This window comes from Hyposmocoma kahamanoa, unplaced genomic scaffold, assembly GCF_003589595.1.
Source record: "Hyposmocoma kahamanoa isolate Upper Pololo Valley unplaced genomic scaffold, ASM358959v1 160, whole genome shotgun sequence".
Classification (NCBI taxonomy): Eukaryota; Metazoa; Arthropoda; class Insecta; order Lepidoptera; family Cosmopterigidae; genus Hyposmocoma; species Hyposmocoma kahamanoa.
The window spans coordinates 948,317-974,488 of NW_020653575.1; the positions used below are offsets into that span (position 1 = coordinate 948,317).

The window sequence follows — 26,172 nt, forward strand, 5'->3', positions numbered from 1 at the left end:
TCAGGCATGAAGATTCATTTTTATAAATAGCGCCTAAATTTTAATATGAGGAGCAATTATTTTAATGGTTGATTTTGCTATTCTGTAATTCAAGGCGTTTTTCTCTCTCAATATACGTTGGGTAGTGAGAACCGATTTTTATTATCACCTGTGTCAAATTCCGTATAGTGGCGAATTAGGGGATAAATCCGAGCAAAAAGCTTGGCAAATAGATGTAATTCCACGTACTTTTCAGGTCGGTTTTTTTAGTACTTTGTCCTGAGATTATCATTTGTTTAATTTTGTATTGTTCGCTATTATTATCTATAGTGGAGTTGCATATCAAAAATTTCTAAGACATGCAAACTCGCATCATTTCATTGTGGTGGATATTCCGAGTCGTCAGGAATTATCTTTCATTCAAACCAATTGAGGCTTAACTCTGTGGCAATAAATTATAAATTATCGTACGTTGATTACTTTAATTTTAGCATAATGTCTAAATTTGGTTTTTAATATTTCAGTAATGCAATACGTATATAAAAATAAAGTCATAAATAAAAATAAAGCAAATAGAAAATAAAATAAAACGAAATTTATTTAAAATCAGGCTTCTTCTTTCTTGCGTTTTAGACATTCGTCGAAATAGATCAAATTCAGCTTTTGGACATCTGTCGCACTTAGCCCTTGCCAGTGGCCCATTGCCCAACCATCATTCTGCAAAAGACAATAATATCAATAATAAACCTTAAACTTGTTCGACTAAAATTCACTCTAATGCAAGATATTGTTAATATGATTTAGTACCCAAAAATACCCACAGGTGTATCTGTATTGCTCAGTTTGACAGCTACGTTTCATGAATGATCATTTGCTATAGTCTGTGTCATTCAATCCATGGAGTCCCCTAATCCCTGCGTTAACAGACCAACCTAATACTTTTAAAGTTGGCATAAGCCGAGGTTATCAACGCGAGCCTACATTTTAGGAGGTGAGGTGTGGGGGGCCACCCCTCGCGTCCCGCAATCAGCACGTTGAAATTTAATATGAATAAAATAAGAACAGGCGGAGAAAATTTGACATTACTTCTTCTTTCTTCAGCTTTCTAAGTGAATAGTTTTATCCTACGATGCAGTAAAACTATTTCAAGAAATTCAGAATTCGAAAAAGTACTTAATTAATATGTGGTGGTTTTAACTACTCCATTACACGCCTTGTGTCTGTATGTAGACATTTATCTACTCATTTGGATCACCCTATTCAGAACGTCGGTGATCAGCAGGAATCGGAATAGGCACAGTTTTTTTACCTAAACTTCGAGGAACATTGACAGAAAATGGAGACAGCCTTACGACAATATTTTTTAGGCCTTGGGCCTGTTCGGGATTCGGAAAATCACTTACGTACATTAATCACTTAGACGCATTTTCTGACACGTGTAAGTAGTGAATAGGCAGGTTTGGGCGCGCGTTTAGTGTGCAAATCTATAGAAGATAGGTCTAATTGTACGTCTGTAGTGATTCCAAGACTGGATCGACTAAGATTTTGTAACGATGGGGCACTAAAGATATAGGTCCCATAAAAAAACACATTTTATTTTTTTCCTACTAAACTATTACATTAACGCAAAATGTGATATGATAATATTTATTAAGGACAATAGGATCTCTCGGTTGGCATTTGTTTTAGAGGTATCGTGAAATGATGTCCGCAATATTGCCGATCCGATCCACTGTGTAGCAAAGTTAAAATAAATATAGTGTACCTGTCTGTCCCCAATTACGTAAATTTTTGATGTTCTTAAGTGATTTACCAGATCCCGAAAAGGCCCAGGACCTAAAAAATATTGTCGTAAGGCTTTCTCCATTTTCTGTCTATGTTCCTCGAAGTTTAAGTAAAAAACTCTACCTATTCCGATCCCTGGCAATCAGTGGTGATCACTAATAAAAGCACTCTTTTATCGCCTAAGATTTCTTATTCCTTTTCTGAATTCTCGTATTCAAGATGCTGGAAGAGGTAAATATTACGTAAAATTGTATTTTGGAAAAATATCTTACCCAAATAGGATACATGAGGTTCGTAACGCCATTTTTAATTTGAAGCCACGGGAAGTGCATCACACTTTGATAATCATATGGGAACCCAGCAGACGCTGCTGGCGGTTGCTTTCTCTGCAGGTCTTCTTTAATGTCTATAAGAGGTTGATCTTGGTAATCAGTTTTTTAGAGAATAAGAATAACACGAAATCTGTATTGAAAACTTTTAACTGAAGTCAGATACATGTAATAATAATTATTGGAAAAAAAATCCAATAATTCAATAAAATTTCTGATTCCAAATAATAGGATTCCACGAAGGTTATGCAGATTGACAGTTGCCTGAAATTTGACTGGAACTTCTTAAATGGAAACCAAACAGTGATCTTAAATATTGAGTTCGCTGAGTAGATAAACATCAACAAACCTTCTGTGAGATTGTTCCAAACAATGTGAAGGAAACTGTCTCGATCGTGCATGTTGTGCTGGTGCTCAAGACCCAGAACGTGTACAAAAGCATGCAGTAGGTCGTTAACTGAGTTGAAGCAATCGGATGAAATCTCCATAATCTGTGTTTGGTTAAGTACACATTAGCAACCTAAATAATGTAACGGCGCGTTCCCATTATATCGTGACGACAGATAGTCGTGCAGTTTAAAGTGTCGCGGCTTGTATATTTCAAGGAAGTTGTTCACATATAGCACAACACGATTAACTGTCCTTCACGACTTTATTGACGTTACGACGAAAAACTGTTAAGACAATGGAAAGAGCTAGAATGACAGCCGTTAGACGCTAAATAAAATGTCACGATGAAAATGTGACGACAGATAATCGTAGCTACTATTGTCGTCGCGTTTCATTTATTATTGTCTGCATGACTTCCAAAAGAACATAGAGGCGACTGCTGTGCATCAAACATTGTCGATCCAGTGGGGACGGCTAGACACGACAGTCGTTCCACGATAAAAAAATGTACGACACAGTCACAACAAACAGTCGAGATATGGGAACAAAAACGTTATGACATAAAGGGAATGCGCCCTGATTGTTGTTTCAAAGTCTTGTAATATAATTAAAGTGGTGTTTGCAATTGAATGCTGTCCAATGTGTGTGTCTCATAAAATGTGAAAGTTAACACCAGAACATTTAAGAAGAAGCAGAGGAAAAATTCCTAATCTACGATTTGATTTTAGTGGGGTAAATCCACTTTAAAGTTAAAAATAAAATATTGTACGAGTAACTACACGATATATTCACGCACAGACTCTAATCAGAAACAAAAAACAATAAAGTTACCTCAATAGATAAAATCACGAAAACATCTAATTTTCACATTTTTTCGATTTATTATCGAAATGCTACGGGTTATTAGAACAAAAACTAGATAATTAATTATATTTATGCATGATCGACTACTGTCGTTACGGATTTTTTTAATCCCTTTAGTTTTAGAGTTATTCCGCTAAAACGAATTTGGCACTTACGACATTTTTGCGCAAAAGACAACATCTCCTGTCGCATGTCACGGGAGCTTCATTTGAGCATGTACATATTTGTTATTTTGTTTCACAAATTAGTCACTATCGCTCCGTTGAGACGAGAGGATGTTGACAAAATTTGCGGCTGAGCTGTTTAATCGTCATCGTAAATTATCAATATAATAAAAAAAATAACTTCGCTCTTATACCGATGAATTTTCAATCTTATTACTGATGAAATCAAAATTCGTAAGTTCTAAGTGCGTTAACACACATGAAAATAAGATTTTTTATGTTATCGTTCAACATAGGTAGGTAATTCACAAACTTACCTTCGACAATTAGCCATCAATATTGATAATTTACGATGACGATTAAACAGCTCAGCCGCAAATTCTATCAACGACCTCTCGTCTCAACGGAGTGATAGTGACTAATTTGTGAAACAATTATATGCTTGAAGTTCCCGTAACCAGCGACAGGACATGTTATCTTTTGCGCATTAAAATGTCGTAAGAGCTAAATTCGTTTTAGCGGAATAACTCTAAAACTAAAGGGATTAAAAAAATCCGTAACGACACTAGTCGATCATGTATAAATATCATTAATTATCTAATTTTTGTCCTAATAACATGTAGCATTTCGAGAATAAATCGAAAAGCTGTGAAAATTAGAGGTCATTTCGTGACTTTTATTTATCGAGGAAACTTTATTGTTTTATGTTCCCGATTAATGTCTATGCTTGAATATGTCGTGTAGTTACTCATACAATGTATTATTTTTAACTTCAAAGTGGATTTATTATTATTATATATATTACTATATATTTTAAAATCAAATCGAAGATTAGTACTTTTTCCTCTGCTCGCTCTTAATGGAACGTGCCCGGATTGAAACCGACAATTTCAGCATTGCTTAATTTTCCAGCTTGCACGTGAAAAACTTGATTTAAAAAATAAGGGGAGTAAGGGGACAATATACCCCTACAGTGTGTTTTTTTCTCTGGGTATTTGCGCAGCAGTCTGCCTTTGAGAATTTACCAAGTGTATGTATTTATTATGCATTTTTGAATAATTATATTATTTTCATAATGTTCCTAGTTTCATCGTTTTATATTATAAACAATAAGCATTATGGTTTTTAGGCACTTCTAATCACAGGTCAGATTAGAAGTGCCTAAAGTCATATTTGTCCAGAAACGAATTCAAGAAGTTTTGGATATAATGAAATGGCGCTGATGCAGAAAATCGACAGTTCTGTGTACAGAACTATAATCTATCAGTAGCGAGTACCATAGACAGTAGAATTTTGGTTAAAACTAAAAAGAGCCCCTTTGTGATATGGTTTATGAAATTATAATCACGCAAAGTGACACTTTCTTTTTAAATAATTCGAATCCAGTTATGTAAATATTCCATTAATAAAAAATTCCATTAATAAAGGATTAACTTTGTAGCGGTTTTCACTCAAACTTCAAATATGGATCAATTCCCAAGATTTAAGACCCTGAATGTCTAGTTGAGAAGTTAGTTATAAAATGAAGTCATTCGTTCCAGTCTGATTCTTTGCAACGTTCCGAAAATCTGGTGCAAAGAGTGTTACCGGTTCTCCAATCCAAATTATTTACTTTTACGGTTAGATTTTTTTTATCACAAACTGGATACTCTGGAATCCGAATGCTTTTCTTTCCATATTTAAATCATACTATTTCGTGTGGCTGTTTACAGTTCGTAAGAATATGGGAATTAGTGGAACATCTAAGACATAATTTTTTTTCCAAATACTAGAGATACAAAAGCCCTAATGTATATTCTACGCACAAATATACTCCACAGGTAAACTCTGTTGACCGCTGTAATAAAACCATCATGGCAGCTGTCTCCACGTTCATAGACGAGGGTCACAGTCACAGATCTTGGGATCTGAATATCCCAAAAAATCAATTTGCTCTCAATATTGCTGTTAGTAACATCACGTCTGGAGAGAATTGGTAGCTTGTGGTTCCCACAATCTTGATATTGACCAATCCGAAGATTTTTTGCGCCTAGGGACGAATATGCGGAAAATACCGGTAAACTTAGAGAAAATTTCGACCATGTACAAAGTTCTTTAATAAACTCGCATGACAGAAATTGAATTGTGGTCCTTATAATCTTCGTCGTAAAAAGTTTGACTTTAATGTTGGTGATATTGTTCGGCGAAAAACTTATTATCAGAGTGACAAGGGAAAACGATTCTCTAAAAAAACTACCTCCTAAGCATATTAAACGTTGCATTAAAGGTAAATTATCACCTTTAATATATGAATTTGTCTATATGCATGGGCCTGGGCTCTTGACAAATTAAAGATTTTAAATTGAGAAATAATACTTATTAAATTGTGCTAAAGTAAATTGTAGAACATATTTTCTCTTCCTTTTCTTCAATGTTTACATTGAACCTAGTCTATTTTAATATGCTAATAGGTTGACATTTTTTGCATAGCTTCTATCAATTTGTATTTTAATTGAAAACGACAATGAAATGAATTATTTCAGCCTTGTCGTTTGGCTTCCCTAGAAAAATAAATAAAACTAAAAAACTATCAAAAAAGAAAACTCTTGCAGAAATTTGTCAGATATTTACATAGGCATACACACATTCACCCATATACATATACACCTTCACATATGTAGACACAAATGCGCATACTCTACTATAGTCCATTTGTTTATTATATTGTAAGTCGCTTCATTTAAAAAAATATAGTAATTAAAAATTAATGCCTAAATCTATTAATACAACGGAATTCAGTTATAATATGTTGTCAATATATATTTCAATTTATTACATTGTTCTTTGATACACAACATTTTAAGTCGCTTCGTTCTAGCATCGAATTAGTTTTTATGTAACGTAAAAAAATTAATTGTTGTCTGACAAACTTTGTAATTGGCTATGTAAGTACATTATTCACAATTGTAAACCAAATTTAAAAGCTGTGAAATTTGCAAACAAATAAATAAATTTAAAATTTAGCGGTGTATTAACTCATTTTATTCAAATTATACTTTGGAATTAGGGTTAGATATATAAATACGTAATACGTTTATTTGAATAAAGAAGTGTAATAAAAATTTTAAGTAGTCGAATACGACTCTATGGATTCAATGTTTACGGGTCGACGATAAGCGCGCGAAAATTACTTTTGATCGGTTTGCGCTGCGACGTACGGGTAGCGGGCGGCGAATGATAGGTACGGGTAGCGGGGAGTGTGGGTGGAGCCAACGTCAAAACTTTTTTGGCATGAGGGCTCTTAAGTGCTTGTACGTTGCACTGGCCTGCACTTGGAATTGATGCGAGTGACTAGGGAATGTAAATTTGGACCACATTTGATATCCAGATTTCGAAAACGGATTTCGTAGCGAATCCGGAAAATCTGGGTGTTTTAGGAAAGGTAGAAGAATTCAATAATTTTATCAAAAATTCTATAATCAATCAAATTTTAATCTAATCTTCGATAGGTAATTGTGATCCATGCATAACACAATATAATCAGTTTTCTTCGAAATTATGCATAGGATTTGTCTATTATAAGCAAGGATTGGAATAGGCAGAGTTTTTTACCTAAACTTCGAGGAATAGAAAATGGAGACTGCCTTACGACAATATTTTTTAGGTCCTGGATCTGGTCGGAACTCGGGAAATTTATTAAGTGTTTAGAAATAACATTATTTTTATCTAAAATGAAAAATATTTTAAAAAGGATAGAGCTTCAATCGTTGTATCACATAGCTCGCTGAGGATTTTTAATATAAAATTTTAAAATATAATTTTAAAATTCCAAAATTTACTTTGCGATACAGTGAATAAAAATGTAAAAAAATCCAGATTTAAAATCTAGTGAAAATCCCAAAAAATCCAGATTTTTTTAATTTCGGATTATCCGGATTGCATTCCCTGAAGTGGCGGATCTCTTTTTAACATTGTCCAACGTGGAAACATTTGTTTAGCTCTGGTGTGTAAACGAAATATATTTATGGAATGTATTAATATAGTAATACCCAAATATGAGTTACGTACAGTTTCGCCGGGTTGTTTACCAGCTGGTGGGCATTGGCAACCAGGTCGAGCCGTCCTCGTTAGGATCAAAGAGTGTTCGATGGATCGACGACTACTACTCCTGCGGGTCTTAGAATTGAAAATTGCACGCTTGCTTCTGGCTGAAGATAAAACAAGATATTCAAGTAGAAATTCTTCTGAAAGGTATTTAGACGTTAAAATAAATTAATCGTTCGGCGAAGTAAAATATTGCAATTTTCTTACCAGATTTTTGCGCTGCCGCTTTTTTATCTATGCGTTTAATATCTTTACTTGTTAAGTCAATTTTCTGTTTATCATTATGTTTAAGTTTCGTTAGTTTTTTGTGTTTTGATTTTGAGGTAGGTTTTTTTAGTTCTCTGTTGATGTTACTGGAATTTTGTTTCGGTACGTGTTTGGTGACTTTAGGCGGTTCAGTTGGAGTGGTTGCACTTTGTACCATGCTAGTCATTTTGCGTTTGTGGCCCTGAGTTTGTGCAGTACTATTGCCTCTAGTAGAGCTACGTCCTTCAGTAGTACTACTACCTTGAGTTCTGTGACTATTTTTAGTATCGCTAGTACCTTGTCTAAGTTGCTGGTCAGTTACGGTGTCATCGACTTTTTGATCTTGAGCAGTGGTCAAATTTTCTTCATCTTCGACATTTATTTTTGTAGTATGTGAGAAGACATCTGTGTTATTATTATCTTCTGCGTACACCGGTCCAAGTTCTGTATCATCGTATTCTTGATTTTGTTCCGCATCATCGTCTTCACTCAGATCTTTGAATCGAATGCACGTTTCCATTCCTATATGTTGCATGACAGCGTTGATATTTTCCCTTTCGTCTGTAGCTGTGTGAGCGAAATGCAACAAATGTTAGCTAGTTAATAACAAAAAAAATTGTTCACGGTATTTTCGGACTTTCGTTTCCTCTAAATGAATTTACAAAATGTTGTTTTTTTATTATTGAGGTTGGAATGTAATATTTTATCTAACCGACTGTACCTTTATGCTGATCAATCAACACTTACAGAATTCCATCATATCTTTAAATTTAAAGTTTATAACTCCGTATGGCCACAGTTTGTCTTTGAAATAATTTTGAATGTCCTCTTTGGTAGGGTGCTCGGTTGGGGTATCTTTATTCTTAATCACACTTGGACAGGTCGTCAGTAGGTACTCCTTGTTCCGCATCATACAATCGTTGCCGAATATCATGCTTACTTTCTCCACATCTGTCTCGCTGATACCTTCGCGTTGGCCAATTTTGATACCACCCTAGAAATATTGAAAAAAAGGGAAAAAGTTATTAATACACCATCATCGAGCAGTGCGATCGCTGCAAGTCCAAAATTGAACGATATGAGAATCAACGGAGTCACAAGCACAAAAGATTTTTTAAAATAAAATCTGTTTTTTAAAACATAGATCATGCTACATGGCCACGGCTGACATGCGTTTTACAACCAACAAGTAGGTAATTTGTTTTACCATTTCAATGCGAAATATAGAATAAATTCGAACGTTTTCGGGATTATTTGCTTGAAAAACAAAATATACGCCATTTTAGATGCAAAAAATAGTTTCGTATTTCTGCGGCTAAACAGTAATGTGAGCATTACTGCGTTTCGGTAAGGGCGCTGGTGCCTTGTCAATTTATGTCTTAGGATGTCGGGCGTAGTGGCAATATGTAATGCTCCTCAGATCTTTGTGATTTAAACCTCTGAATGGCATTGTAACTGTTATTGACAGGCGTGTCGCTAACCAGGCGCACGACTTATTCTTTCCATCATTGGTATCATGAAAAATCTGCTTTTTGAATAAGCGATAGCGTACGATTTTAATACAATGTGTTTGCCTATAAACTGAAGCCTACCTAAACGTCGTGGTAGCCATGGCTACCACATCATAATCATCATCATCATCTAGTGGCCGAACTAATCTCGGAAGTTATGCCCCCTTGAACAGGCTCATGCAGTCATACAATGACTTGACTGTTTTTTTTTATAATAACGTACACACTCAACATAGCCCCGCGCTAGGGAAACCCTGTGTCGCGGGTGCCATGGATACACACATAGACAACCACAAATTACACCCAAGCTCACGAGAGATATAAATGTAGGCCATACAAATATTTATCCCGGCCCGGGAATCGACTCTGGGACCTCTGCGTGGCAGTCCGGCATGGTAACCGATCGGCTATGAAGGCAGTTAAATGTGACCAGATACAGTGACATAGACATCTTTCATGTAGGGAACGCTAAACAAGTTATTCGCATGTGCAAGCAATCGTTTCAATCTTAAATCCTTTATAATCAATTATTGATGTAATTCTACGTTTTTAATTGTTTTATTATTATTTTTAATTATTCTTTGTATTGGCTAACTCTCAATGTTTAGTGCTGTATACAACTGTACCGACTTGGGACCTTGGATGGGAACGTAGTCTGTGTATTTCTAAGATTGTTTTGTTTTAATTGATGGTGTATCTTTAAATAACTAAATAAATAAACCCTCGCCTGAGAGGAGACCCGTGCCCAGTACTGGGACGTATAAATGAGTTGATGATGATGACAAAATGGAGAACAAAATTTGAATGAAAATACAACTTACATCAGAAAGAATTGTAACCTGTCCATTTCTTGAGAAAGCCCGAGGTGGATAATGGAGGACACTGGCGTAATCGTACGGAAGATTGTATAGAGGATCATCTTTACGAGGTTCGAAATATTTTCGGTATCCTAAGAAATACACAAATAAATAAATACAGAATGCATTTATAATGTTACATGATCGAAACAGTTATTTGCTGTCCTTTGACTGCAAAGGTGGAAGCAGATGATGCAGCCTTGGTATAATAAAACTACACGTGATCGTACGTCAAAAGTGATTTTATAAATAAATAACGCAAACACTCATGGCCCCGTACTAGGGAAAGCCTGTATCGCGGGTGCTATAGACACACATAGCCAACCACAAAATACACCCGTATTCACGAGAGAAATAAATGTAAGGCTTTACAAATTTATTCTTACAAAATTTCTCATGATCAGGATGGTAACCGTTCGACCACGGTGCCTCCGTTTCAAAGTCATAAAAATAATATGAACGACACGAAACAAATTAAGAAAACAAGATTCGTTAAAATTTTCACGGTAGAAAAAACTTACCTCGAAATTTTACAAGAAAACCGTTGTGTTCAATAGGTACTTTATCAATGATTTTTTTTTTTTATATCAACTGAACTAAATAGAACAGGTATAGTATACGATATACATTTTTCAAATGGTTTTAATTTCGTTTGTAAAAAAAAACTGAAATAAACCCAGTGTCCCTGCCGCTCGACCCAAGCAAAATAAACCGTATTAGTACGGGAAATGGTAACCTATCACAAACTCGAATTTCTTTTCCGAAATAACGTTTGTTCGAATTTTCAATACACCGAAAACCGAATTATAACGAAACCGTTGTTATTTCAGGATATGTTGGATGTTTGTCGCAAAGACACGATTAGGTTCGGTTAGGTTAGGTTAAGTTCCCCGCCGAGGCGATGGAGACGGAGCTCCTCGGTCAAGTGGTGGCTGGCCTGTTCCCGGAGGGGGATGAGAGTTTCTCTCCTTCCTCCATGGCTCCGCCGATTGCGGAGCCGGAACAGGCCGATACAGTTCCTCCAGTCACACAGGAGGAACTAAAGGCGGCAGCGGACCGGCTCAGAGCCACAAGAAAGGCCCCCGGTCCGGACGGTGTGCCAGGGAAAGCCCTGGCACTTGCGTTGGAACACCTGGGAGAACGCGTATTGAAGCTGTTCGATGCCAGCTTGGCGTCGGGGAGCTTCCCCCAGGTGTGGAAGGAGGACCGCCTTTGCCTCCTCCTGAAGGAAGGGCGTCCGGTCGAGTCCCCATCAGCGTATCGGCCCATCGTGCTGCTCGATGAGGCGGGTAAGCTTTTCGAGCGAGTGCTCGCTGCCCGCATCATCGAGCACCTCGACAGTGTGGGCCCCGATGTGTCGTCGCATCAGTTCGGATTTCGGGCTGGGCGTTCGACCATCGATGCAATAGCGGAGCTAAGGGGACAGGTGAGGAGGGCCAAGGCGGAGCGGGGGATTGTTGTGGCGGTGTCGTTGGACATTGCCAACGCGTTCAACAGTCTCCCGTTCTCCGTCATCGAGGAGGCCCTAAAGTTCCACCGCCTGCCTCAATATCTGAGGCAGGTGGTGTCGAGCTACCTCACCTCCGCCCGGCTCCTGTGTGGAGGTGGGAGGTAGGAGGGTCGGGGTGAGCCCTCATATAAAGTACCTTGGGCTCACCCTGGACAGCCGGTGGAACTTCAAAGAGCACTTCCACCGGCTGTCGCCGCGACTCGTGTCCGCCGCGGCGGCGCTTGGGCGCCTTATGCCAAATGTGGGGGGACCCAGCTCCCTATGTCGTCGGCTTTATGCCGGCGTCATACGGAGCATGGCCCTCTACGGGGCGCCCATCTGGGCGGAGGCCCTCACCACCAGACTGCGGCCGCTTCTGCGCAGGCCGCAGAAGCTAATGGCGGTGAGGGCGATTCGGGCGTACCGGACGGTTTCCGGAGCGGCGGCATGCGCCCTGACTGGATCCGCACCCTGGGAGCTCGAGGCGTCCGTCCTCGAGCAGACTTACAGGTGCCGTGCGGAAGCCAGGGCACTAGAGGAGCTAGTGGGGGTTCGGCGTGCCGCCAAGACCGCCGTCCAGGCGGGGTGGGAGGAGGCACTCCGATCGGCCAGATACGGGGAGCGCACCGTCTAGGCGCTGCTCCCTGTACTGGCTGATTGGAGAAAGAGGAGGCACGGGTCCCTCACCTACCGTCTTGTTCAGGTACTCACCGGACATGGCTGTTTCGGTGACTACCTGCACAAGATCGCACGGAGGGAGGTGACCCCGGAGTGTCACGAGTGCGGCGCTGCTACAGACTCGGCGAGGCACACCTTGGAGGTGTGCCCGACCTGGAGCCAGCAGCGCCGGGATCTCGTAGAGGTGGTGGGACGAGACCTCTCACTGCCCAGCATAGTTAGAGCCATGCTGGGAAGCGAGAGGTCATGGCAGGCGATGGTCTCCTTCTGCGAGGACGTGATGTCGCAGAAGGAGACAGCCGAACGGGTCCGCGAAGACAGCGCCCTCTCGGACCCCATTCGGCGTCGGCGGAGAGGACGCACGCGACGGCTCTTCGCCGACCGCCTGCGTCCCATCAGCGGAGGCCAGCAGGGTGCGGGGTTGGGAGACCCTGCCCCTGCATTGCACAGGCCTCCGCCGCCGGTAGATGCCCCAAATGTTCCGGGGCATCTCCGTGCAGGTCGCCCCCCATGATTAAGGGGGCGATGGTGTAGGGGTCCGCCCAAAGGCGGACCAGCACCACCGGAGTCGCGGTAGCATCTGAAAGGGACCCCGCGGCTCCGGCGCCAGGTGCGCGCAGGAACATTGTGAGGTTTTTAGTGGGTATGCTCTTGGGGATCCACATAGTACCCAGGAGAGAGTCCCACATATCCCCGTCGTCTCCCAGCGGCGGGGAATGCATAACGCATTTTCCTCACGGTAATAAAAAAAAATAGAAAAAAAGGTTAGGTTAAGTTAGGTTTAAAAGAAAAAACATTTTCCTCTCAAAATTACTTTCGAGATTATGAAAATTCGGGCAAACGTTATTTCTGGAAAATGTAAATTCGGACTACTGATATGTAACCACGGGAAATATTCCCTCCCATTCAAACATAAAAGTTATCGTTCATAGAGCCTTTGAACCGCTCCCCTGGAAGGTTGTCATTTTCCAGATTAACAGTCCAAATTTCTTTTGTACTAATAAGTCAATGGCAATCTTTCGAACTCCATGTTTCGATGTTATTATTTTAATAAACTTACCAGGCTTGATATTATCCCAAAGGATTGTCACGTAGCGATCGCGATCAGGACGTGTGTGTTCATGTGAGAAGCCCAGAGTATGCATTACCTCGTGCGTTATTTCTCCGAGAGACATGCAGTCGTATCCAAACACGACTACCTGCAAGATAGACTCAAATTAACCAAATTTGATTACATCTTTAACCAGATGGCGAAGAAAGCCAAGCATTTTTTAGAGATATAGATGCTAGATGTTGCATTTATAGGTTTCGTCCCGGGAATTTCACCTTAAAAATTTGGAGTTTCAATAAGTTTTTAGCATTTGTGAGACTCGAGACAGAGGTGTTCAGTCTCGGGAATATCGAGATTTTTAAGTGCGCCTTCAAATTAGACGCTTATATAAGCCCTGTAGTAGTGCAGCAGCCGTGTCTACGTTGTACTTCAAGCAAAATGGTGCGCGAGTGTCACGACAGTGGCGCTGCGACTGCGCTTCTAGATAGTGTATGTGATATAACCGTATAACTATGTATACGGAACTCTACTGGAAACTGTAAAACGCCATCTTTTTCGGAGTTTTTGGGTTGGCCATTTTGCCACCATTAAGCGCGTTTACGTACTGCAGCTTAAATAAATCTAGAAAAATCGGATCCACTTCGGATGTCGGCTGTGGTAAGTCCGGTTGGAATCCGAGAAAATACGAATCGCTTGTACGCCTACAAATACAATCCCTGTGACATTTCGGACCGTCATTTCTCGGATTCGGAACTTTTACGAATCGGACGTCGTGTGCAAACGCTCTAAAGATATAACGACTTCCCGCAAAAAAGAAGTCCGAAAATTAAAGTATTGAAGAAAAATTATAGTCTAAGATCTGGCAGTATGGAAGGACGAAAAATTTTACTACTACGCCATTTATTTCCTACGTACTACTAGTACTATAAAAGCGAAAAAATAACTTTTATAATTTTTTTTATAACATCAAGTGACGGGATGAACAAGTCGTGCGCCTGATGGTAAGCTACACTGCAGTACAGTTTCACTTAGAGCTTTAAATTGCAAAGATCTGAGGAGCACTACTACTGCGCCCGTCACCCTGAGACATACGTTGACAAGTCCCTTGTGCCTGTAATTCCACCAGCACCGTTATCCTTCAATACCGGAACACAGTAATGCTGACATTACTGCTTGGCGGCAGAAACAGGTAAGGTGGCAGTGCTTCCCTGGAAGAACTCTCTCACAAGGGCTCTACTGATACTAAAAATAATTTTTGCATTTTATAATTTCCGCTAATAAAGAACTTCATTAAATTATCATCCTACTATCATGATTTGATTGCCTATGTGCTTGTTTATAAGTATGGAAACCTATTTTCGGAACAGTGTTTTCAACATTCCGCCCGGAAAAACCCGGTATTTTCGAGATATCACCAAATCTAGATATTTCTTTTATTCCCCGGGAGCCTTAATATTTACGATGACATACATTATAATAGAGATATCAATTTATAGTAGAGATGAAGAATAGGGATTTGGCCGAAAAACCCAAATATTCGGCCACGCTTTCGGCTGAAGCGCGGAATATTCGGCTGCCGAATGTTCGGCGTAAAATCTGTGCATTTCACGCGCGACATTTACGACCTATCTCATTGCTGCGTGCGGAAGTAACGGTGATGGGGTGTTTTTGTTGAAAAATGATAAAACGATAGAATCAATACATGACAGTTTCTGGACCTGTTTTGAAGAAGTCGCTACAGATAATATGCAAAATGATGAGGATGTGGTGAAAAGTTCTATTGCACATGAAATTGATTTTTATTTGAAAACTGTTCGCCTACATCAGACGGCAGATCCTTACAAATGGTGGTCAGCAAACGCAAAGCGGTATCAAAGTCTATCAAAATTTGCTAAGATTTATCTATCGTCTCCTGGCAGTAGCAGTGTTTATAGTGAGAGGCTATTTTCAGAAGCAGGAATTGTTTATGAGGAAAGGCGCAACGTTTGTCACCAACCAATGCTGATAAAATTGTTTTCATTCAACACATTCTGCCACTGATTGATTTTAAGTATTAAAGCAATAATTTGTGATTAAAATACATGAACATATTTTTTTCATTATTTGGTATTCTATATATATACTAGTCGTAGTATTCGACCACTATTCGGCCGAATACCGAATATTAATAAAAGTGGCCGAATAGGCCGAATGCCGAATAGCAACCGAATATTCGTGGCATTTCTATTTTATAGTTAACTACGAATTTAAAAATCTGTACCTGCTAACAGCAGAGCATTAGAAGTTATTTACAAATGTCGGCATCATGTACTAAATCTATGTATACGTAATTATTTACGGCAAAAAATATGTTTTTCTACTCCTGTACTTATAACGCGTATTTGGCTTGCGTTTTAGTTGTTGGCATGAATTTTGTGTTTGATTGTTTTATTTACTCGTAGAAATAGTATTGTATGCAATCATTATTACATAACTAGCAAATATAACTAGCAAATAATTCTTACAATCTCGTACCTATTACTTAGACCACTTCGCAAAGCCTCGTGGCCTAAACACGGTACTTGACTTTAAGACCCTCCCTTATTATGCAATGATTTCATCTTTGTCCTTGAAAATATTAAAAAGTGCGTTTAATTTATTCACATAACCTAAAAACAAAAGACTTAGTTCTTGAAAATATTAAACAGTCCCTTTCATTTATTCACATAACCTAAAAACGGATTACTTCAAAGTTCGTTTTACGTATACCAGTCATTTAGATGATATGCAAGGGCAAGTAAAACAATTGATGTTGACACACGGTTCAAGTAATTACAATGCAACGACTGAAATGATGTTTTGATCATCGGGCATTGGCATTTATTTAGATCGGGGCTTGCTGGTTTTATAAGGAAAGTAAAGATCGCAAAAGCTATACGCCAAGATGAGTGCAGAATAAATTTATTATACGTTTTGATTCGTATCTTTTTATATTTTAGCGGCAATGAGAAAGAGTAGGTCTAGGAAAGTACTGCCACCTTACATATTTCGGCAGCAAAGTAGTAATATGAGCATTACTGCTTTCCAGTTTTAAAGGGGAAGGGTGCTGATGAAATTACAGGTGCATGAGACTTGCCAATTTATGTCTCACGGTAATAGGTTCAGTGGTAGTGCCCCTTAGATCTTTGCGGTTTAACTCTAAGTTCTGAGCAGCACCAGCACGCAACTTGTTCGCCCTGTCACTTGGTAAAAAAACATATCGATGGAACATGAATGTTTAATACACCTTCGTCTAGAATACATTTTTGATTGGCTTTTGCGCTCTTTCTCAATACTCTATACTTTGTTGCTTTTAAAATATTTTTTCTCCAAAGTATGCGCAATTTAGGGCCGGCGCAAACCGGCAGACATGAAGGCAGAAGACATTAAATATATCACTGCATATTTTATGCTATTTCAATTGAAATAAGGTATAAATGGTAGTGTTCTGAGCATTGAAATGTATACCTTGTTTAATTGTAATAGCATAAAATATCCTCATCATCATCTCAACCCGCCAACACCCAATGCTGAGTATAGGCCTCCTCTTTTGCACGCCAGCTCAATCGGTCCTGTGCAAGTCTCATACACAGTCTTCCGGCCATCCAGATGATATCGTCCAACCGTCTAGCAGATGGTCTGCCTCGAGGACGTCTCTCTCCTACCGGGTACTACTTAGGCGCCCCGCCCGCCATAAAATATACATTGATTAATTTAATGTCCTTTGCCTTGCCGTCCGCTGGTTTGAGCTGGCCTTTAGGTGCAATTTTCTGTTTAAAAAAGAGTTGGAACAAACATAAATCATACTGCACACTGAGTATGATAGTGACACAATGCAAAATATTCAATTTTGAGTAATGAGCAATTAAAGTTTTGAAAATTGTGTTCATTGCAATTTCTTACTTAACAATGACTTTTGAATGCGGTTTTCAGCAACATATTACATTTACATTTTCACCTACCACAATAAAATAAAGGTATTCTTTGAGAATTTCGTTTAGTGTCACTATTCCTCTCAAGGTTTTCATGTAAATTAACGTTTCTTATAATATCGTCATAAAGAATTCATTAAAACAAAGTGTGTCGAGAAATTTAATTTTAAACTTCGAAAATAAAAGAATAACTTTAGTGAATGTTTTTCCATAAATCCCGCGTAGATCTGGCTCAGTAATCCTATAGTATATTCATCTTAATGCAAAACGACACCATCCAAAAAATGACGATATTCTTCTCGGAGTTACTAGTAAATTGTTTGACAATTCAGCGATCTTTGTCACTACCAAAAAATGTCGATATTGCGCTGTCTCCTAAGCCCCGTTCCCTTTATACAGCATAACGTCATTCTGTCATCTAGCGAGTTCTAGGTAGACAACGTGCACAGGGGTTTTTAAATTCTAAAGTTCGTGCTCCCAAATCTAAGATGGCGATAGAAATAAAAAAATAAGTATTTTGTTTAATGACGTTATCATTCTCAGTGTGCGATACAGTTTTTCACATTAGTGTCGTTTTGAGACGTTCGGTTAAGACAAGGCGTAAGTACGTAATATTTTTGTTTAAATCTTGTCTTTGGCAAGAGTACGTTAATTAATACGCTGTGTCCATTGACTTACAATTATATGGACGTCGGGTCCGCGCTAAAAAGTGTCCGCACTTGTAAGGCGCTAAAATCGTATACAGAGCGCGACACTCCGCTTTAGTCTTCATTTGTTCTACGGACAGCGCGATACTGCGATGACATAACAATTTAAATTTCGAATAGGTTGACTTGGGACATTTTTTTCGTGGTTTTTGTATTAGACCCGTCGTCCATTTATTTGTAAGTCAATGGCTGTGTCGAATTCTTTTAACAATGACGTTTGTGTATAAAAAAGACGTTTAGCAAAAACAATCTTGCCACCGTACAACAGCTAACCAAAAACCAGCTCTAGTAAAAAATCATGCCATGAAGCTAAAGATTTTCACTTTACCTGTACTCCTACATTAGGTTTTCGCTCGTTGCTGTGAACACATTGCCGTATGCCTGAAGGATTGGTGATATAGATCCATTCAATGTTTTTCATCGATTGTGCGTCAGTCGGTTTCTCTCTGAGCCGTTGAAGGCGAATGCAAGTTGCCTTTTCGAAGTAGTCAAAAGCGTTCGTTATTCTTGCTGCCAGATGGCCATCTGAAAGCAAATTACGCAGTTGGAAGAGACTGTTGGTTGAGTAATCTGGCCAGAGATCTTATGTCTAGTCCTGGAGTTCAGAGGTGTAATCGTTTTACTCAAAAGTTAGACCGATTTCAGCCTAACTAGTTCAGTCTATTATTGAGATTGTTTTGTTAAATAACCCCACTAGTTTCTTTTTACGATTATTAACATATAGTCCGAACTCATAGAAAAACTTTTTCGACCCGATGGGACTTGAACCCACGACCATACTGCACTGTAGTATTATTGCTTTTACCAACAGAGCTACGGGTCAAGTTATCGAAATTCTCCTATGTGTTTTGTTAAAGTTAGTTCAGTCTATTTTAAATTTGTATTGAATTGATATTAAATTATTTTTTTATGTGAAATTACTCCACTAGTTTCTTATAATGATTAATACAAAGTCTAGTTTAGTTGTATGAGACTTCCTTGTTTCCAGAGATGTACTACCACGTTACCTATTTCTGCCGCCAAGCAGTAACGTGAGCATTACTGCGTTCCGGTTGTGAAGGGTAAGGGCGCTGGTGGAATTACAGGCACATGGAACTTGTCAAATTGTCTCAGGGGGACGGGTGCAGGGGTAGTGCCCCTCAGATTTTTGCGATTTAAAACGCTGGGTGGCACTGCTACTGCTTATGGACAGACGAGTCGCTTACCAACAGGTCTTGTTCGTCCTGTCACTTTGTATCATGAAATTCATCCGTGTATATCAGAGATTTAATTACAGATAACGAGTTTTGTAATAGGTTTTAAGTTAGAAAGTAAGGAGACAGGATGCATTTACCCCAACTTCAGTTAATGCAGCATTAAGCTCTAATTCATTAACAAACGTGTCAGCCCGTTTTGTTTTAAGTGAAAATGTTACCACAGCTTATATCTTCGACAATTAATGTGTCATTTAAAAAAATATATTGTAATTATTTTTAACCGACTTCAAAAAAGGAGGAGGTTCTCAATTCGACTATATTTTTTGTGTGTATATTGCGTCACCAATTACTCCGACATTTGTGGATCGATATCGATAATTATTTTATTAGTAGAAAGGGGATATATGGATAGAGGGTCCGTTCTAATTTGAAGAAAATATTCCACCTCTAAAGGTGGCAAATTAGGGGATGAAACAGTTTTATTGGATTTCATCCATTTTCCGTTAACTTGTCAAATAGTCGTAATACCACTTTTAAGATCGGTTTTTGAAATAAAGTTATGTATGTAAAAATACGTTAACAGACAAACTTACGTAGGCAGCAAATGCTATAAAGAAAATATAAACAGCTGATAATTATATTCACCATAAGTCTTAGGATCAATAAAGTAAGGTATGACCCCATGGTGCCAATACTTGGGCCAGTCAATTCGGGGTCCCGCAGGCGGAGCCCAGCCTTCCTCTGTCTCCTTCTTTTTGCCTTCTAATAAGTGTGGAGCGAAATAGAACATCTTCTTTCTGCCACCTTGAGGCTGTTTTAAAATAATATTTGAGTTATTAGACTCACGGTATAACATAGCCCTTTAAACTAGTAACTATATGATCACATATACATTTCATATGCTGCTTATGTAACCCTCTAAAGGCGTGTTTACACCGAATCGACTACTTTGGCTTGTCGAAGGAGGCGCAATTGACACGTTGTTTGGACCGAACCAACTGCCGCCTTTGCCGCAATCACCGAGTCGAAATTGCGTCTGTACATTTGAAGTCGTCACGCGCGTAGTTTGCGCACACAAACATTTGGTCGAGTAGACAGGTATTCGACCAGTTCGCTCATTGCCGCCCGTGCGTTGAAATTTGTTCAGTCGACAGTCGCTTACCTAGAGTGACCGAATCGCCGCCGGTGTTCACACTTAGTCGATATGTAGGTTGCAAACTTTAACAGGCAAGTGAAGGCGACATATCGACGTAGTGTAAATAGGCTATGAGTCGACCAAATTGCGGATTGGGAACCACTTGTTACAAGTCGCCTGCATTTGTCTCATCACTGGTTGAAATAACTGCTCTAAAGTTTAACTTTATGATTAGTTTTAGTAAATAATAATATTCAAAGAATTGTCAGTGGAAATATTAAGAATACCTTAGGTTGTTGTTTTGTAAACTGAACTAGGTTTTGGTAACAAAAAGTAGCTTAAAAACAGCACTATTACCGGAGCATCCCTCGTAGTAGTCTTTAATGTCTTCTTTCTGTATTTTATGTTTTTTCCCTTAGTCTCGCTCATGTCATCGTACAGTTTCTCTACCAAATTCTCGATTCTTGCTTGGTCTGCTAAATTTAATCTTGACGTGGTCGCTGCGTCACCTTTTACATCGAAATTGTACTCAGGTGATTTTAGCGACACTTCTCTTTTCCCTCGTCGAGCGTTCCTATTGACTTCTTCTCTATCATCCCTATCTTGCAAATGTCTCTTTGGTCTTGTTTTACCATCATTATCATCACCAGGTAAATCTTCTTGAGTGGCATGTCTTCTGTATCTAAACTTGTTTTCATACATGAATGACAATGATAAGTGATCGTGTGCTGGTGGCTCTTCAACATTTCTCAACCTTGCATGTTCTTCGTTAAACATTTTGCAAAGCTCAACATTGTCTTGACGCTTTTGGTCGATTATTTTTTTGTCAACTGTTGATAAAAATAAAACACAATTTTTATTACACATATAAAATGAAACTAATTACATGATTTAATTCCGCCATCCCCTTTCCATTATCGGACTAGATGTGGGCTTGGGTTCCTCCCCTATGTTGTGGATATTCTAAAGATTCGCACGAAGCGTTACGCTTCCACATTTATACGGCGAACCGCTATGGAGTGGAATTCCCTGCCTGCCGACTTAACATGGACATTTTCAAGGCGAGAGTGAATAGGCATTATTTAGGCGTGCATGCCCATCGTCGACCTCATCGTCTCTTTCCATCTGGTGAGATGGAGGTCAAATGCGCCCTTACATTTGTACAAAAAAAAACCATGTCTTCGGATCTAAATCGTGTGTATCTGTCATACAAACAATGTTTTGAGTCTTTTACAGGTCCCATGGTCACCCAGGTCAGCCATCCGTCAGTTAGCCGTGACCACAGGACCTGTAAAGAGCCTTAATGCGTAATGACGCATTAAGTAATTATAATGAACCATAATAAATAATATGTTGGCGTTTATTGATATACGTTGAAAATTTTATCATGAATATAATTATTTAAAATGTTTTTGATAAATATATTCAGTGAAATATAATTTATTAACAAATATGACTGACGAATTCAAGTATAGAAGTAAAATACGGTCTCCTAGACATATATGTACATCCCTTGCCCGCATATAGGGACTCTCACCTATAAATTAAATTATCTTCAAGTTTCACTTTCTGTATCTGCCTTGCCCTCGCGTGGGAATAGGGCGTGAGCTTATCTATGTATGTATGTTCACTTTCGATCAATCATTCGGTTTAACCTAGGTCTTTCTTTTCTAGGTTTCTCTTAAATCTTTCACGATTTGATTTGTGCAGGTAGTAAAGAATGTATGTATTGTATATTGTATAAGTGCATATACGTTCTAGTTTAAGACACGGGTCTCCTTTAAGAAGAAGACTTGGTTCAAAGCCCGCCACAATGGTTTTATGTGGGTTGGGAATTTCGCATGAAGTCCTATGCTGGTTTCATAGTATACGAAACTGCTATATAAACTGCTATATAGAAAATAATTTGGTTCAGATATCACTAGGAACCATACATATTAAAAGCAACTTACTTTTGCGCACGCTCAAACCAGGTATAACACATTGTATAAAAACAATTTGAAAATTTATCAACAAAAACAATTTAAAAAAGTTATACATTATGCAAAAATTGTAATCTTGAAAACCATTTCTCTACAAAATTTCCAGTATAAATGTGAATTATAATATGAAATATATTATTTGTTCTTTTATGATGATTCCTTTTCACGAAATTTCTTTTTATGCTCATTTTTATAGTTAATTTTGTCAACAACGTGTGCCAAACGTGACTTTTACGAAATAATTCTCAATCGATCCATTTGGCATGGATTAAATGAGAAAATGTTTGCAATTCGGAGGTCTATACAACATTTTGTGAAATTCCTCCAACCAAAAAAACCCCAAGTAGCCGTAGAGCCCCTTGTGAAAGGCTTCGTCAAGGGCAGCCCTATTACCTATTTCTGTTGCCAAGCAGTAGTGTGAGAATTACTGCGTTTTAAGTATTGAAGGCTAAAGGAAATGGTGAAATTACAGGCACATGAGACAAGATGACGGACGCAGTGGCGCCGCCAGACTGTGAGAAGACAATTTTAAGATCTAGAATGACAGTCGTCTGACGATAAATAAAACGTCACGTTAAAAATGTTATGACAGATAATACTAGGTACTATTGTCGTCGCGTTTTATTTATAGTTGTTTCATATCTGCAAACGACAAGGCGGCTGTTGTGAAATGATAAATTGTCGTCACGATCCAGCGGGAACAGCTAGACATGACTGTCGTTCAACGATAAAAAAGTCCACGACACAATTGCGATAGATAGTCGTGATATGAGAACAGGCTAGACATGGGCTAGACGTGACGACGAGAAATAAAACGTTATACGAGTATGATATTATAATGTGAATGCGCACTCAGAGAAAGATCTTGGGGACACTGCCATTGCGCCCGTCACCCTGAGACATAAGTTGACAATACCATGTGCCTATAATTTCATCAGCACCCATACCCTTCCAAACCGAAACGCAGTAATGCACAAATTACTACTTGGCGGCAAAAATAGGAAAGATGCCAGAACTTCTATGGACGAACTCTTTCACAAGGAGCTCTACGGTACTAGTTTTTTTTACCTATATCATAATTCATTCGAAACACCGTGTGTGACTAGTACGACATTGACCTTATAAATTGTTTTTTTTTTTTGCAAAATGTATGCGGTCGGCTTTTTATATTAAACATATCAATATCATGAGTATAAATCATGTTTATAATAGTTCATTCCGAGTACAACATTATATCATAAATGCCATGAGCTGAAGTTGGGTCGCACCTTTTTTATCTCTCTGTAGATAATTAAAATAAGTCGACAGTAAGTTGACAATTGCAATTTGCGAGTTTTTGATGATGCCAAGTGATTTTTGAGTGGCACCGCCATGCGTCGTAACGTCAAAAAAGTCGTGAACAGTTAACGTGTTGTTATGTGAACAAAGTCATTTAAATATACAAGCCAGGACACTTTAAACTGCACGACTATCTGTCGTCACGACATAATGGGCGTCGCGATTATAGGCGTGTCGCTTACGACCAGGCGCCCGACATGTTCGGCCAGTGAAATGCCATTATAAAAAAAAATTGGTGATTTTGTTACAATGCGTCCGAAAAATTTTTTCTGGCAAGCGTTGCATTGCAAGAATTTCTACAAAGTTGTATATATCAGTAATAGGCTTATGTATAAGAACCATTCCTCTTACTATAAATCTTTTTGAACAAAACTATATTTATGCTGTTGTTGCACCTTTATAAATAAATAAATAAATAATTTACAGCACGATTCAGTTGTTACAAAAAATAATTTAAGCTTTAAATATCTAATGCGACTAAAGCAGGTATTAAAGTAATAAAATAAAATAAAATAAAATTATAAAATTATTATTATTATTATCTATAAAATTATTGGTATTTGCTTGCACTTACCTTTTCACGATTTGTAATAACGAAAAAGACTTCCAAGCGTGTTGCCTGTGACACTATTAATAATTCAAGATTATATGGAAATACTTTAGTGGGTTAAGATATACAACAAAAGGTTGGAGTTTTGGAATCAACGTACTTGCTCATCTAACGATTAAATAAGTTTAAGAATGAGTTTGTGCAAACTATGCTTTCAAAATGCGAGTAATTGCTGTATTTTTTTTAATTTGTAATTTAATTTTAACAATATGTTGAAACTTTAATTATTTACGATCAGTATATTTTAATTTTTTATTCTTGTTATGTCAATGGGTAATGGATTTATGCCTAAATAAATAATTTAATTGTTATTGTATTTTCGATTTCTCATTCTCATTCGCATTCTCCGGCAATGTTATTATTATTATAATTATTAAAAGTAATCACTGTCCGTTAAAATTCCATGTGGATCATCAAAACATAGTAGTGTTCCCTTATTGAATGGGTCATTATACACAAGGGATGTTATAAAACTTGTTTGATACTTCATTTGGTTGTAGTAATTGTATTGTTTCTGACAATGTTATTTGAAAATATTTGGAATTAACTGAAATTTAAATTTGAATGCAGCGCGGTGTGCCACTTACAAAATTATTAAGTTAATTAATATATAATAAGTTATTGTAGGTAATTTTGTGTTTGTTTTTTCTTTTTGAGGTGTTAACTTTTACTATACTTTTACCTTAGCTTTACCTAAAAACATTCATTGTAAATCGTTATTAATAGCTGTTATTGTTTCGATTAAAATAAAATAAAATAAAAATAATCTAAAGTAAGCTTAAAAAGTTTCTAAAATTAAGCGGATGATCGGCAGGCTACTGTGAAAGATTTTTACGCATGTTGAGTGAAAATATAACGCTCACATGGGGACGGCCGATTTGTACATCGATCCAGTTGATGGATCCAGAGGCGCTGGCACGGGGTAAAGTAAAATTGGACACAAGAGCTATTGTCAGGTTTCCAACTTCATCGTACACCTGACGTCGGCAATCGCCTCACCTGTCCAGCGGATTCGCAAATTCGAATTAGAAAGTTAAGTTTTTTATGCCGCTGCCGGCACAAAGTTGTACAAGGTTGCTGCCACTATAGCGGCAAGTGATGGCTAGTTGCGGTTTGTGTGTCATCGGGTGCGCACGCTTCTTGGGACCGACATTATAAATTATAGTGCGAGAATCACGCGTCGAGTTTTGTGTTAAAAAAAATTATAAACAGGATTTTACTCTGAGTAAGCATTTGTTACACTAACTACTTTCATTCTTCTTTGTATTTTATGGTTTTAATAAAAAAATCTGAGTTTTTACGACCTGTAGGACCGGTATTTTTGTTGACATAACTTTTGGTGTCCGTTTTCAACGTGTCACCATTTTCAAGTTAGCGAATTTTGCATAAAGATTCTTCATCGTCAGTTTTTCATAGTGAAACTAGCAAAGTTCATCCGAATTGTCGCAAAAATTTAAGTACGTACCGTTACGTCTGCGTTCTACGTTCTTTAAAGAGGTCAGTAGTCATTGTGTCTTGGAGCTAGTTACTATTAACGTATGACCATCTTTTATAGGTATCTTCTAATATCAGCTGACTAAATGGTTTACCACTATTACTTAAAGTTCAAATTCCTACTCAATCTTAGTACCATGACAGTTTAAAGGGTTTGGATAACAATACGGTAAGGTGGGATATAGTTACATCTTTTTTAATAAGAAAATAGGTGCGAATTCGACCTCCATCTCAAAGTGATGATGAGGCCGACAATATGTAGACGAACAGATAAGTAATGCCTATTCACTCCCGACTTGAAAAGACTTAAGTTATAACGTTCTGAGAATACGTC

At 38.1% G+C, this 26,172-nt stretch overlaps 2 protein-coding genes across 2 annotated transcripts in view; one reads left to right on the forward strand and one right to left on the reverse strand.

Annotated features, from left to right (window-relative positions):
* Positions 1-565: 565 nt before the first annotated feature.
* Positions 566-22,440, reverse strand: LOC113240633. The gene is made up of 12 exons (XM_026477975.1): positions 22,367-22,440; positions 20,772-21,244; positions 19,925-20,090; positions 18,412-18,608; positions 13,436-13,574; positions 10,173-10,300; positions 8,588-8,834; positions 7,802-8,407; positions 7,559-7,698; positions 2,443-2,584; positions 2,037-2,170; positions 566-696 (listed from the first exon to the last, which is right to left on the reverse strand). The coding sequence occupies exons 2-12, from the start codon at positions 21,189-21,191 to the stop codon at positions 586-588; spliced, it is 2,430 nt and encodes an 809-aa protein (XP_026333760.1). The 5' UTR covers positions 21,192-21,244; positions 22,367-22,440; the 3' UTR covers positions 566-585.
* A 3,016-nt stretch (positions 22,441-25,456) lies between these two features.
* The window catches only part of LOC113240639, a 36,659-nt gene continuing 35,943 nt past the window's right edge, over positions 25,457-26,172 (forward strand). Inside the window, exon 1 of the mRNA XM_026477990.1 lies at positions 25,457-25,569. The gene's annotated coding sequence lies outside the window, so the exon portion shown is untranslated. The remainder of the gene's footprint in view (positions 25,570-26,172) is intronic.